Source organism: Oncorhynchus clarkii, chromosome 10, assembly GCF_045791955.1.
Source record: "Oncorhynchus clarkii lewisi isolate Uvic-CL-2024 chromosome 10, UVic_Ocla_1.0, whole genome shotgun sequence".
NCBI classification, from domain to species: Eukaryota; Metazoa; Chordata; class Actinopteri; order Salmoniformes; family Salmonidae; genus Oncorhynchus; species Oncorhynchus clarkii.
In genome coordinates this window covers 41550738-41566574 of record NC_092156.1, presented here as the reverse complement: position 1 = coordinate 41566574, position 15837 = coordinate 41550738, and the positions used below count along the sequence as shown (strand labels likewise).

The following is a 15837-nucleotide window of genomic DNA, read 5'->3' as shown; positions in this document are numbered from 1 at the left end:
TTCAATTGTAATTAGGCACATCCGCTGCACCGACTTCAGACGAGTCCCAATACGCTTATGGGTCTCACCTTTCCATAGAGGGGTCACAATCGTATGTAGGACAACCCGTTCGGACGCTACAGATGATTTTATGTGAAGCCCGATTTTCAGGATGTCTAATGGTCTGACTAACATCGCTCTCACCGCAAATGCGAAAGTGCAACATCAGCGGATGCGTTATATTGAAAAAATACCGATAAAGTATCTATAGCTGAAAACTCTCATATTAACAGAAAAAGAAAATCACCCAAATGTTATAGCATCGAATGAATAGAAGTGGTAAAACCCAGTTCCAGGAGATACAGTCATAAATGAACAACAATTAAATCCGGTGGTAATAAAACATAGTCTCACCTGTTGGCTCTCGAACGTCCACGCGCTGTCCGGTAAAGATGCATCAAGTACGTTTATCATGTCCTTAAAGTCTGTGGTGCTGCTGGGCTTAACGAGGGTGAAATCACTGAACTCGGACACTGGAGAGAGACACGACCTGAAGGACTGGCTCTGAGACAACATGTCCCCTCCCAGGACCTCCACATACTTAATAGGGCCGTCAGTGTTGAGCTGGAGCTGCAAGTTTCTGTTGGGATTCTTGTATCCGTCAGAGTCAGCCCGTCTGATACAGCAACTCGAGCTGCTCCTACTGTTCCTAACGCAATTCACCACTAAGATGAGAAAAGTCAACAAAGACAAAACGGACACTGAGGCCAGAGAGATGATCAAATAAAAGGTGATTTTACTGTTTCTCTTGCTGGGCTCGGCTGTTTTCTGGCGGAAGTCTGAGATGGGCTCGTGGAGCCCGTCCTCTAACAGTATGTTGACTGTGACTGTGGCGGACTGGACCGGTTCCCCATTGTCTTGTATATCTATAAGCAGCCTCTGAGAGGAGTCATCCTGCTCTGAAACAGCGCGTTTAGTCCTCACCTCCCCCGTGTAAAGATTCACACTGAACAGAGACGAGTCTGTGGCCTCCACCAGCCTATAGGAAATCCAGGCGTTATGGCCCGAGTCTGCGTCCACTGCCGATATCTTGGTAGCGAGGTGGCCTGCTTTAGCGGACCGGGGCATCTTCTGATGGGAGACAGAGCCCGTGACAGCGGATGGGTAAATAACAGCGGGGGCATTGTCGTTCTGGTCCAGGATAAAAACATGAACCGTGACGTTGCTGCTCAAAGACGGAGAGCCGTGGTCCTTTGCCTGGACCTGTATCTGAAACACCTTCAGTTTCTCATAGTCAAACGAGTGCATGCTGTAGATGCTGCCGTTATCTGAGTTTATGTAAATATAGGAGGAGACAGACACGTCTTGTACTTTAGAGTCTAATATAGAATAGGAGATCTTCGCATTCTCACCCATGTCTGTATCAGAAGCGGACACTGAGCTCAGTAAATATCCCGGGATGCCATTTTCTTTAACATACACAGTATAGAACGGCTGGGAAAACACTGGCGAGTTGTCATTGACATCTAAAACACGAACCGTGATTGTTTTTCTAGAGGTAAGAGACGGTTCCCCGTGGTCAGAAGCTAGAATTTCGACAGAATACTCCGTTTTTTTCTCCCGATCGAAACTGGAATCAGTAACCAAAGCGTAGTTATTAGAAATGGATGGTTTTAATGAAAAAGGTAAGCCTAACGCTATATTCAGACTTACCTCACCATTATCTCCAGAGTCTATGTCCTTGGCACTTATCAAAGCAACAACCGTTCCAATAGGCGTGTCTTCCCTCACCGGGCTAGGCTGCGATTTTAAAATGAGAGCTGGGGAATTGTCGTTTAAATCAATAATTTCTACATTAATACTACATACGCCCTGCATTGGTGGGGTGCCCTTGTCTGTTGCGAGAACATCAAATTTAAACGAATTTCCCTTTTCATAATCTATATTTCCCTGAACTATTATTTCACCGGTTTGCGGATCTACAGTTATAAGGTCCTGTAGTGACTCTGATGTGTGTGGTCCAAATGAGTAAACGATCTCACTGTTGGACCCATCATCAAGATCGACTGCTTTAACAGTGACGACGACCGTTCCTGGTAATGTGTTTTCAACCACTTGAATGTCATATGTACTTTCTTCAAACACAGGTGCATTGTCGTTATTGTCTAGAACTCGAATAGTAATTTCTGCCGTGCCTGATCTAGCAGGATTTCCACCATCTACGGCCGTCAAAAGCAGGCTCTGTACGGACTGTTTTTCTCTGTCCAATACTTTTTCTAAAACCAATTCTGGGACTTTTGACCCATCCTTCTTTGTTTTTATGTCTAACACAAAATGTTCATTTTTACTAAGTGTATATGAGCGTAAGGAATTGGAGCCAACGTCGGGGTCTTGTGCTGATTCCAAACGAAATCTTACACCTGGAATTCTAGACTCCGCAATATTTAAAACATTTAGATTGTTTTGGAATACTGGGGAATTGTCATTTATATCCTGTATTTCGATTTCAACACGATACAGCTGTAGTGGGTTTTCAATTAAAGCCTCCAAAGGTAACAGACAATTGGGATTTCGTCCACACAGATTCTCCCTGTCTATTCTCTCACTAACAATGAGGTCACCTCTTCCCAAATCCACACTGAAATACTGCTTATCGCCTTCGGAGGCTATCCTCAGTTTACGATCGGAAATCTCAGACACTTTCAAACCCAGATCCATTGCTATATTCCCAATAACGGATCCCACACTCAGCTCCTCCGGGATGGTGTAGCGCGTCTGCGCTTCTATTGTATTCCACAGAAGGGAGGAAAGCAGAAGCCCCCGCCATAGAAATACCATCTTCATTTGAATCCGCATTTCCATGAATGATGATCCCTTGGACTTCGTAAAGGTCTTGGTTTGTAATACATTTCAAGATAATCCTACCAAGTAAAACCTATTATTCCTATAGAATTAAACACGGTTTTATATGTCGGTCCTATCTCTCAAAAGGAGCGCAGCTCTGTCTCTCTCAGCTCTGTGCATTGTAAGGATTATGGTAGTCTCGGGTAGCCATACCTAAAAAAAAAGCCTGGTTCTCGACGAGGCTGGGTTTATGGTGCTGAGGCTGGGGGAGGGACTAGATCTCTTTGTACAGTTCAGCACATGATTGGTTCACAGAACTCCAATGAATTATCATGGCGAGTATCTCAGCACTGGCAGTTAAAGAAACAGTGCTGTTATGAGCAGTAGTGATGTAGTGATGTGTCCATTCACTCTTCAAAATTGGTGTCTGTTACTGCATTGGCATTTATGGTTTACCTTCATGAACAATAAACAAACAAATTAATATATAAAGGCCAAAGTGTAGAAGAATGTCATTTCATGACTCCATATCATAAAAAATGAATAGCCTACACACCAAAAGTTTATAGAATTGAAATGAGTAGAAGTGGTAAAACCAAGTGCCAGGAGATACAGTCATAAATGAACAACGATATAATCTGGTGATTAAAAAAACACATTATAAAGTAACTGCGCTCACCTGTTGGCTCTCGAATGTCCACGCGCTGTCCGGTAAAGACGCATCAAGCACGTTTATCATCTCCTTAAAGTCTGTGGTGCTGCTGGGCTTAACGAGGGTGAAATCACTGAACTCGGACACTGGAGAGAGACACGACCTGAAGGACTGGCTCTGAGACAACATGTCCCCTCCCAGGACCTCCACATACTTAATAGGGCCGTCAGTGTTGAGCTGGAGCTGTAGGTTTCTGTTGGGATTCTTGTATCCGTCAGAGTCAGCCCGTCTGATACAGCAACTCGAGCTGCTCCTACTGTTTCTAACGCATTTCACAAATAAGATGAGAAAGGTCAACAAAGACAAAACGGACACAGAGGCCAGAGAGATGATCAAATAAAAGGTGATTTTACTGTTTCTCTTGCTGGGCTCGGCTGTTTTCTGGCGGAAGTCCGAGATGGGCTCGTGGAGCCCGTCCTCTAACACTATGTTGACTGTGATTGTGGCGGACTGGACCGGCTCCCCATTGTCCTGTATCTCTATAAGCAGCCTCTGAGAGGAGTCATCCTGCTCTGAAACAGCGCGTTTAGTCCTCACCTCCCCCGTGTAAAGATTCACACTGAACAGAGACGAGTCTGTGGCCTCCACCAGCCTATAGGAAATCCAGGCGTTATGACCCGAGTCTGCGTCCACTGCCGATATCTTAGTGGCGAGGTGGCCTGCTTTAGCGGACCGGGGCATCTTCTGATGGGAGACAGAGCCCATGACAGCGGATGGGTAAATAACAGCGGGTGCATTGTCGTTCTGGTCCAGGATAAAAACATGAACCGTGACGTTGCTGCTCAGAGACGGAGAGCCGTGGTCCTTTGCCTGTACCTGTATCTGAAACACCTTCAGTTTCTCATAGTCAAACGAGTGCATGCTGTAGATGCTGCCGTTATCTGAGTTTATGTAAATATAGGAGGAGACAGACACGTCTTGTACTTTAGAGGCTAATATAGAATAGGAGATCTTTGCATTCTCACCCATGTCTGTATCAGAGGCGGACACTGAGCTCATTATAGATCCCGGGGTTCCGTTTTCTTTGACATAAACAGTATACGATGTCTGGGAAAACACTGGAGGATTGTCATTGACATCTAGGATTTTCACGGTAACGGTTTTCTTTGTAGATAAAGGTGGGGACCCTGAATCAACCGCGTTAATGACAACATCATACTTCGAGAACGTCTCTCGGTCTAATGGACCGTTGGTCACCAGTGCATAATGGTTGGAAACAGAGGGCTTCAGAGTGAACGGGGAACCCCGGGACATGTTTAACTTTACTTTGCCATTCTCACCAACGTCTAAGTCTTTCGCGCTAATCAATGCAATAACCATCCCAGGGGCTGAATTCTCCGGTATTGGACTGGTCAGTGAGGTTATAATAATTTGAGGGGCATTATCATTAACATCAGCAATATTGATCTTTACACTACAGTGCCCCTCCATCTGTGGACTGCCTTTATCTTTTGCCACAATATCAAACGTATGCAAATTCGTCTGTTCATAATCAAGCTGTCCTTTGATAGTTATTTCGCCAGTATTTGAGTCAACATTAAGTAATGTCCTTATACTATCTGGGGTCTGGTCTGCAAAGAAATACTCGATCTCTCCATTTAGTCCTTCGTCAGAATCTGATGCTTTTACATTTACTATCTGATTGCCAACGGGTCTATTCTCAGCTACAGCTATTTCATAAAAAGGTCTCTCAAACTGGGGCTCATTATCATTAACATCAAGAACTATGACAGTGATTTCAGAAGTACCAGATCGTGCAGGAGTCCCTCCGTCTACAGCGGTGAGCACGAGCTTGTGAACGGCCTGCTTCTCTCTGTCCAGTGAAGTCTTCAGCACAAGTTCGGGAATTTTTTGGCCTCCCTGGGTCTTCATGTTCAACAGGAAATGGTCATTATCACTGATACTATAGGACCGTAATGAATTTGCGTCTACGTCAGGATCATGTGCACTTTCCAATGGGAATTTTGCACCTGGATTAATCACCTCAGCTATTTTCAAAATGCGTTCATTTGTAAGAAAACCTGGAGAATTATCATTTATATCCTGTATTTCGATTTCCATGCGGTGCAGCTGTAAAGGATTTTCAACTATAACCTCCAGCGGTAACAAACAAGGGACATTCTCTCCACATAAATATTCTCTGTCTATCCTTTCATTGACAACCAGCTCACCCTTTCCCAAATCCACACTGAAATACTGCTTACCAGCATCAGAAGCTATCCTCAGTTTACGGTCATATATCTCAAATATTCCCAAACCCAGGTCCTTGGCTATATTTCCAACAACAGAACCTTTCTTTAACTCCTCAGGAATGGTGTATGGAATCTGCGCCTCTATTGTATTCCACAGGAGAACAAATTGATAAATCCATAACACTTGCCACCTCAAATGGCCTCGAATCCTCATTGTCCTTTGTTCCATCGAACCTCCTTTTCACAGTAAATCCTCACCATCACACAATATAAAAACTGAAGTTATTCGCCATAGTGTCTTGGATACACATTTCCCAAAAAATGCAAGCAGACCTTCTTTTGTTTCAATTCAGTTCAAGTGTAGCTCCCAGATCTGAGCATTGTAGGCTACGGGATGTAATGCTGAGTCTGAGGGGAGGGAGTAGATCCCTTTGTCTGGCTCAGCTCAGTATTGGTGCAGAGAACCCTCTTGATATAACCAATCACACACGTAGAGTATCTTAAAGGTGCAGTCTATTCCTTCACTATGAGTACAATGCTTAAAATACAGAAACAGATACTCAGTATTTATTTGCAGGTGTAACATTTTACTTTGATTGAAAAGTAGTAAATATTCTACTGTACAAAATAAACGTGGTAATTCACTAAATAAATAAATAAATAGCGCCCCCCAAAAATGCAAATATTAGCCTATAGCCTATTATTATTATTATTATTACCCAATAATCATAAAAGCACTGTATAATCATAAAATCATAAAAGCCCTCCGTTTACTGTACTCTTTCTGCCGTCGTGTGGCAATGATAGGGAAGCACAGCCAAGTGGTGTTCTCATAGTCTGTCATGAGGAGCAGGGAGCCAGTCTCTTTCATCCCCTCACACACACACACGTCTAATCACAGTAGCATGCTCAGCACGAGCAGAAGGGGGGAGTAACGGGCTGGGAGTGAAAGGATCGCGAGAGGCGGAAGCAAAAGGGAATAGAGGTTTGACGCACACGTACACACGCACGCACACACGCACGCACACACGGTTTAGTAGCGTGTATTTACATAGTAGCCTACATATTTTATTATTTTACTAATTTGCTGTGTAACTGAACGAGGAAGCCTTTAGACTAGGTCTATATGTCTGACCACTACAATAGCAATTCGTCCACACTGATTTTTATCGACAGCAGGCTACAACCGTGGGGCATAGATTAACTAAATATCCTTAGCAACCGAGGATGCTCTAATAGGTCGTCGTCAATAAAACGTCACACAATAAGGTGCAGAGCGTTTGATTTGCCTCCATGGAGATCCCCAGCTCCGCTAAAACCATTGACAACTGCCTTCCGTTTTCAAGTGATTGTTAAATAAATGTTAACTGTTTGGTTGTAATATCATCACCTCTTGAAGTGCCTAGTCAGAACTACACATTTCAGATTATTCCATGCAAAAAGAATTGGGCACATTTAGCTCTATCATCAGATTTATACAGCAGTAAATGCATGCTTTTCATGATCAGTAAACATCAATTGATCATGTAATTTCAGATAAGTGAGCGTAGCCTCAGGATATCTCTCAATATTGGCCACCATTAAGTGGATATTTTAGTGATATAGAACAAAAGTGACCTGTACCTGACAAGTACGAGTGGTTTAGGTTCATTTCCAATCCTTTGTGGAATCTACCTGTCAAGTAGCAGAACGGCGCATTTACCAATGTACTGTTAGCTGATCATGTGTACTTTGCAAGCTACAAATATAAACTGTGTACATTGGCGTAAAGATGTAGACCTAATGCAGATTGTTCTCAAACCAATGTAGGGCCTGCCCCGCGAAGTTACCTAACATGATCTTCTGTTCAATGTTGTTTCTAAGTGTTTAATCGTGATTACTGCTTACAGACATGGCAGGTTATATTGAATGATGGACAAGTTGGCGAACTTTCAGTGGATAAACTAGATGTCTATATTTTGTTGCCATCTATAGTGGTGATGACAGTAGTCCGACTGACAACTTTACCAGGAAGAGGCCTTGCCGATTTCAAGCTCTTTCCATGTGTCTGGAAATACATAATCAATAGATTTTTACTGATCATGAAAAGCATGCAGTTACCTGCTTTATAACTTGGATGAAAGAGAATAATTTGAAATGTGTAGGTCTGACTAGGCACTTCAAGACGTGATGGTATTACAACCAAACAGTTGATTTAACAATCACTTGCAAACGGCACGTAGTTGTCAATAGTTTTAGAGGAGCTGGAGGTCTCTGTGCCCCCACCAGTCAAATCGAACGCTCTGCACCATGTCGTGACGTTTTATTGATAACGACCTATTACAGCGTGAGATGAAAATAAAGGTTGAATCATGAATCATGCTTATAATCATATCACAGTGTTATATAATATTGGCCAGGTCGACAAGGTATAAATATAGTCGTTTTGCATCACGATGATCAGTGGCACATATGCAGCAAGAGATTATCCAATCCCTGGAAAGCAGAGGAGACCACGCGCGCTGCACAGAGAGGACCATTTCAGCACCACGCGGGTGGACAGCGCCACACAGGCGGAGAGCTCACTCTGGTGCATGCGGCAGACAATAGGCAGCACGAGAGTGGCATAAACAATGCGTGCTTGTTTCCCTTCACTAGAAAGGGAAACAGGAGCTAGATGAACAGACATTTCCTCAGATAAACACCACGGGAGCATTTCAAGAGGTAGAACAGCAGAATGCACTGAAACCGCTTTGTTCGAGAAACTGTGTATAAAAGTCTGCATTTCATTCTGCTGTTTGTCATGTGACCAGGCACTCCTTTATCATTCATGAGTTGGGCCTCAATAGATGAATAAGTCAACAAGATGTAAAGCCCTTTTCCAAGGTTCATGAAAATAATGATTGCAGCAATTATAAATGTGTGCGATTCACCCAAAGGAAGAGATGTGACCAATACAAGTACCAACATATTCATTATAGATGTATTTAGATATTTTTCATACACAGCTCATGGGAATGTTATTTTACCCTTTGTTATCACTGAGACATTTCAATGGCAAGCATTGGAATCATAAATAATACAATGTCAAAAATCTGTATAACTGGCTGTGACATATGATGAACAAATGAACAATGCCGATCTGTCCCTTTACCTCTGATCCTTGTGTGTTGAACATGATCCTCTTAAAGGTTACATTGGACTAAGTGCATACACAAGTGTGTGTATGTATGTGTGTGTGTGTGTGTGTGTGTGTGTGTGTGTGTGTGTGTGTGTGTGTGTGTGTGTGTGTGTGTGTGTGTGTGTGTGTGTGTGTGTGCTTGTGTGTGAGAGAGAGCGAGAGAGCGAGAGAGAGAGAGAGCGATAGAGATTTTATGTGGTTTGATATAGCTTGACAGATAGATAGATTATAGATTGGTAGGATAAATTGGCAGGTAGAAAAGGAGATGAAGTTGATCTTACCTTGTTTTGAGAGACACAGAGGGAGCAGATGCAGTGCCGACATGGAAAAGAGAGAAAAGAAAGACATATTCATTAGATTAGGACAAGGACTGTACTCACAGCACACAGAGACATACTTATCAAAACAGAAAAAGAGTTTCGATACAGACCAATCTGACACATGTTCACCACAGTCACTTAGCATGACCACAGTCACTTAGCATGACCACAGTCAATTAGCATGAGCACTGTGTTGTATATCATTCGGTGCATGTGCAGTGTGGGTTCAATGTGTGCAACAACCATAGCATTACACTGGTGTTTTCTTAATGTTCTCCTTATGCTTCATGAGTAGGGCCCTGAGGTTTTCCTGGTCAGGTCCCTTCATCAGGGAAAACTCTGGGACCTATAATCATAAGGTCGGTGCCAGACCTCACTGGGGCCAAGCTTCCTGACATCCAGGACCTCTATACCAGGCGGTGTCAGAGGAAGGCCCAAATAATTGTCAAAGACTCCAGTCACCCAAGTCATAGACTGTTCTCTCTGCTACTGCAAGGCAAGCGGTACCGGAGGGCCGAGTCTACGACCAAAAGGTTCCTTAACAACTTCTTACAGCTACTCGCTGTTTATTATCTATGCATCGTCACTTTACAAATTTCCTTGCCTAACCTGTACATTGACTCGGTACCAGTACACCCTGTACATAGCCTCGTTTTTCACTTTATGTTATTTAGACATTTTTTTCTTAACTGTGTTTCTTGAACTGCATTGTTGGTTAAGGGCTTGTCAGTAAGCATTTCACGGTAAGGTCTACTACACCTGTTGTATTCGGCACATGTGACAAATACAATTTGATTTGACCACCAGGGTGGTGGTCAAATCAAATTGTATTTGTCACATGTGCCGAATAAGCAGGTTTACCATCACCGACAAAACATGTTTGTTATTACCAAACACAAAATATAAGCACTATGTCACTAAATCCTTTGCACATTTTTCTTATTGTTTTACTGTGCTTGGTCTCTACAACATGGTTAGATCTGCAAGAGTGTTGACATCCCTGTATTTCACTTGTAAACAAGGAAGAGTATGATTTTTCACATTGTTCTTATCTTTATTATCACAATCTTCACAAACACCAGCAATGATATCATCTTCACTGACAGTAGGAAACCAACGTTACACACATCATCTCCCCAGACAAAGAGATAGAGAGATTCAGACAAAATAATACAGACAGGTTTCCCTTCCTGCTGGCCCTGCCCTGCCCAGCCCCACTGCGGCTCAGTGAAGACTTAAACATAGTCCAAGGCAGGGGTCCCTTTCCTCTGTCTCTGCACTGTAATACAGTGCCTTCCACTCAAACCTCCATACATTAAGCTGTCGCTGCGTGCAACTTCTGAGGGAATGGTGCAGTCTTTAGTGTGACTCAGCCAGTCATGAAAATGAATGTGTGGAATGTTTCTGTGTCGGTGGGGAAGGGTGGGGTGGGAAACTGCAAGCTGTCTGAAAATCATGCACAGAGAAACACATTTGATTTGAATGAATGCTGGAAAGGGAAAGGTATAGGCTACTGTGCAAATGAAGTATTGATGTGCTGTGTGCATTGTATGTTCATAGCTTAAGACGAGCAGAGCACACATTCTGTTATTACAGATAGGGAAAACCCAATGCCAGGAGTGTAAAGCCAAAGACTATCACAGTGCAGGTGCATTTATACGGAGACTTGATTACACACAGGTGGATTGTATTTATCATCATTAGTCATTTAGGTCAACATTGGATCATTCAGAGATCCTCACTGAACTTCTGGAGAGAGTTTGCTGCACTGAAAGTAAAGGGGCTGAATAATTTTGCACGCCCAATTTTTCAGTTTTTGATTTGTTAAAAAAGTTTGAAATATCCAATAAATGTCGTTCCACTTCATGATTGTGTCCCACTTGTTGTTGATTCTTCACAAAAAAATACAGTTTTATATCTTTATGTTTGAAGCCTGAAATGTGGCAAAAGGTCGCAAAGTTCAAGGGGGCCGAATACTTTCGCAAGGCACTGTATATATACACTGGAATGGTAGATTTGCAGTGGAAGAATGTGCAAAGTAGAGAGAGAAATAATGGGGGTGCAAAGGAGCAAAATAAATAAATATAGTAGGGGGAGAGGTAGTTGTTTGGGCTAAATTATAGATGGGCTATGTACAGGTGCAGTAATCTGTGAGCTGCTCTGACAGCTTGTGCTTAAAGCTAGTGAGGGGGATAAGTGTTTCCAGTTTCAGAGATTTTTGCAGTTCGTTCCAGTCATTGGCAGCAGAGAACTGGAAGGCGAGGCGGCCAAAGTAAGAATTGGTTTTGGGGGTGACCAGAGACATATACCTGCTGGAGCGCGTGTTGCAGGTGGGTGCTGCTATGGTGACCAGCGAGGTGAGATAAGGGGGGCTTTACCTAGCAGGGTCTTGTAGATGACCTGGAGCCAGTGGGTTTGAAGCGAGGGCCAGCCAACGAGAGCGTACAGGTCGCAGTGGTGGGTAGTATATGGGGCTTTGGTGACAAAACGGATGGCACTGTGATAGACTGCATCAGCTGACTGGATTTGGGAGAGGAGAAATGGGCAAGGCTTGGGTAAGTTGCTGTGGGGGTTGCAGTGCTGTTGACCGGGGTAGGGGTAGCCAGGTGGAAAGCATAGCCAGCTGTAGAAAAATGCTTATTGAAATTCTCAATGATAGTGTATTTATCGGTAGTGACAGTGTTTCCTATCCTCAGTGCAATGGGCAGCTGGGAGGAGGTGTTCTTATTCTCCAATAACTTTACAGTGTCCCATAACTTCTTTGAGTTTGTGCTGCAGGAAGCACATTTCTGCTTGAAAAAGCTAGCCTTGGCTTTTCTAACTGCCTGTGTGTATTGGTTTCTAGCTTCCCTGAAAAGTTGCATATCACGGGGGCTGTTTGATGCTAATGCAGAACGCCATAGGATGTTTTTGTGTTGGTTAAGGGCAGTCAGGTCTGGAGAGAACGAGGGGCTATACCTGTTCCTGGTTCTACATTTCTTGAATGAGGCATGCTTATTTAAGATGGTGAAGAAGGCATTTAAAAAAAATAACCAGGCATCCTCTACTGAGGGGATGAGGTCAATGTCCTTCCAGGATACCCCGGCCAGGTCGATTAGAAAGGCCTGCTCGCTGAAGTGTTTCAGTGAGCGTTTGACAGTGATGAGTGGAGATCGTTTGACCGCTGACCCTTTATGGATGCAGGCAATGAGGCAGTGATCGCTGAGATCTTGGTTGAAAACAGCAGAAGTGTATTTAGAGGGCAAGTTGGTTAGGATGATATCTATGAGGGTGCCCGTGTTTACGGCTTTGGGGTGGTACCTGGTAGGTTCATTGATAATTTGTGTGAGATTGAGGGCATCAAGCTTAGATTGTAGGATGGCTGGGGTGTTAAGCATGTTCCAGTTTAGGTCGCCTAGCAGCACAAGCTCTGAAGATAGATGGGGGGCAATCAGTTCGCATATGGTGTCCAGAGCACAGCTGGGGGCAGAGGGTAGTCTATAGCATGTGGCAACAGTGAGAGACTTGTTTTTAGAAAGGTGGAATTTAAAAGTAGAAGTTCAAATTGTTTGGGTACAGACTTGGATAGTAGGACAGAACTCTGCAGGCTATCTCTGCAGTAGATTGCAACACCGCCCCCTTTGGCCGTTCTATCTTGTCTGAAAATTCGGAATGGAGATTTCAGAATTTTTGGTGGTCTTCCTAAGCCAGGATTCAGACACGGCTAGAACATCCGGGTTGGCAGAGTGTGCTAAAGCAGTGAATAAAACAAGCTTCTAAGGAGGCTTCTAATGTTAACATGCATGAAACCAAGGCTATTACGGTTACAGAAGTCATCAAAAGAGAGCGCCTCTGGAATAGGAGTGGAGCTAGGCACTGCAGGGCCTGGATTCACCTCTATATCACCAGAGGAACAGAGGAGTAGGATAAGGGTACGGCTAAAAGCTATGAGAATTGGTCGTTTAGAACGTCCGGAACAGAGAGTAAAAGGAGGTTTCTGGGGGCGATAAAATAGCTTCAAGGTATAATGTACAGACAAAGGTATGGTAGGATGTGAATACAGTGGAGGTAAACCTAGGTATTGAGTGATGATGAGAGAGATATTGTCTCTAGAAACATCATTGAAACCTGGTGATGTCATCGCATGTGTGGGTGGTGGAACTGAAAGGTTGGATAAGGTATTATGAGCAAGGCTAGAGGCTCTACAGTGAAATAAGCCAATAAACACTAACCAGAACAGCAATGGACAAGGCATATTGACATTAAGGAGAGGCATGCTTAGTCGAGTGATCATAAGGGTCCAGGTAGGTGTGAGGTTGGTTGGGGTAACGGCGATTCAGACAGCTAGCCAGGCCATCGGTAGCAAGCTAGCATAGGATGGAGGATGTTTTTAGCCACTTCGTGCGTTTCTGTTAGTAGATTAGTGGGGTTCCGTGTGGTAGAGGGGAACAATCCAATTGGCAAAATATATATAATAATAGTGACCCAAGAAAAATAGTCAGAGAGACCTATTCAGATAGCAACCGATAAGACAGCTAACGATTAGCGGGCCGCAGATGGCCGTTTAGGTAACGACGCGACGGAGGAGCCAGTTGGATAACTCCCTCGTGCAGATAAAGTCGGTAGTCCAGTCGTGAAGGCCCGGTGGGGCTCAGCATCGGCAGTAAAACAGGTCCGGATAGGTGATAATAGCCCAGGACTGGTTGATGGAACTCTTCAGCTGGCTAACTCCAGGATAATTGAAGTTTGCTCCGGGACCGACGTAACACAATAGTCACACGGATAGCAGCTAGCTAACTGCGAGATTCAGATGTAAATGTTCAGAGCTTTTGGTTGAAATCCGGGGATATGAAGAGAAAAATAGCTCCGGTATATTCTGGTCTGAGTCGCGTTGTACAAAACTGGCGCTAGCTTTTCGAGCTAAAGGATAGCTGATGACCATCAACCGTGGTTAGCTAAGTACTAACGTTAGCCAGTAAACTGGCTAGCTTCTGGCTAGCTTTTGGCTAGCTTCTGGTTAGCTCCTGGTTAGCTCCTGGTTAGCTTCTGGCTAGCTTCTGGCTAGCTTTTGGCTAGCTTCTGGTTAGCTCCTGGTTAGCTTCTGGTTAGCTTCTGGTTAGCTTCAGGCTAGCTTCTATTGTGGATTTCAGATTTGAGGTAAATAATACTTTTTTAATCTTTTTTTAATCTTTTTTTAAATTGGTGAGGCGGGTTGCAGGATAGTGTTTTGAAGTTGAGTTTTTGGAAAAGAAAATATATAAAAGATGTAAATATATATATACACGGGACACGACAAGACGAGGACAAAGGACTGCTATGCCATCTTGGATCAGTATGTGATACATAGTGAGAAGCTTTTTGTTACAGGGAGAGAGATGAAGAAAGAGGAAAGAGAGAAACAGATTGAGAGAGAGAGAGAGAGAGAGAGAGAGAGAGAGAGAGAGAGAGAGAGAAAGAGAGAGAGAGAGAGAGAGAGAGCCAGGCAGAGAGTGTTTGTGTGAGAGAGAAAGAGAGAGGGAGAGAGAGGCAAAGAGAGGGAGAAAGAGAGAGACAGAGACAGACAGAAAGCCAGACAGATAGCCAGAGCAAGACAGAGGGAGCGAGAGAGAGAGAGCGAGACAGACAGAGAGACAGAGACAGACAGAGAGAGCGAGAGAGAGAGAGACAGACAGACAGAGAGATGTTTAGAAATGACTCTGTGACCCTTTGTGGGTTTATGTGATAATATGCAAGACAGAAGCTAGTGCCAATGTGAAATATGCGTCCCACAGCCTTCATACTGCTGCATGATGCACAACAATGCCTTGCCCCCTCCCTATGCCTCCACGCTGTGCTCAATACAACCTGCTAAACAGACACATAAAGGACACACTGACAACATCCATGTCTGACATGGACAAGTGAGTGCTTGAGATTATGTGGGGAAGAGACAAAGAGAGAGACAAAAGGTTGGTTACATGGGTATAAACTACACTGTGACTGTATAGTACAGGTGTAAGCCTACGTTTGTGTAAATACATAATGTGAGCACTCACTACTGTGAGTCGCTCTGGATAAGTGTCTGCTGAATGACTAAAATGTCATGCAATGGGGCTAAGACAGAGTGGTTGATGGGTAGTTACAGAGGCATCAGAATGGAACACAACTAAGCTGTCCCATCGCTCTCAAACGTAACAGGAAATAGAGAGGAGGTCGCTCAAACTGGGTCAGTGTTGTGTTGCAAGCAGTTGTCATGCCAGTGCAGTGAGACTCAGGGCAAAAGGATTCAGTGCTTCTGGATCAAATAAGTCCAGCCAACTTCTTGCCTTCATGACATGTTGTGTAACTACAGGGCTACACTGGCTTTTTACAAATACACGGGAGAATTCAAATCATCACTCTTGTCTGTTATGCAGACAGGCACAGATGCATGCACACCTAGAAACATGCTGAGAGGACGTAAGACAAGGCAGCTTTTAGAACAGTACTTGCTCTAGCCAGAAAGACCACGAGACTATGAACAGTGTTGTTTACAAGTCACCAACCACACAACATGTCTTATGTCCAGAATCTGCAGCACTGTCTGTATGGAGAGAGTGTTGCCATGACAATGTGCATGAGCTTGAGGTGAATCTTCCTGGTACGCTGGAGAGAAGAGGGCATAACACTAGA

The 15837-nt window shown here is 43.8% G+C and overlaps 1 protein-coding gene across 27 annotated transcripts in view; it reads right to left on the bottom strand.

Annotated features, from left to right (window-relative positions):
- The window catches only part of LOC139418475 (protocadherin gamma-C5-like), a 137504-nt gene that overhangs the window by 37049 nt on the left and 84618 nt on the right, over positions 1-15837 (bottom strand). For 2 of the 27 annotated variants that reach the window (XM_071167949.1, XM_071167973.1), the window contains exon 1: positions 394-3021. The exons of the other annotated variants lie outside the window; for them this stretch is intronic. In XM_071167949.1, coding sequence (XP_071024050.1) covers positions 394-2841 — 2448 coding nt within the window. In that variant the 5' untranslated portion in view covers positions 2842-3021. Of the gene's footprint in view, positions 1-393; positions 3022-15837 lie in introns of those variants that run through there. 27 annotated transcript variants of the gene reach the window in all.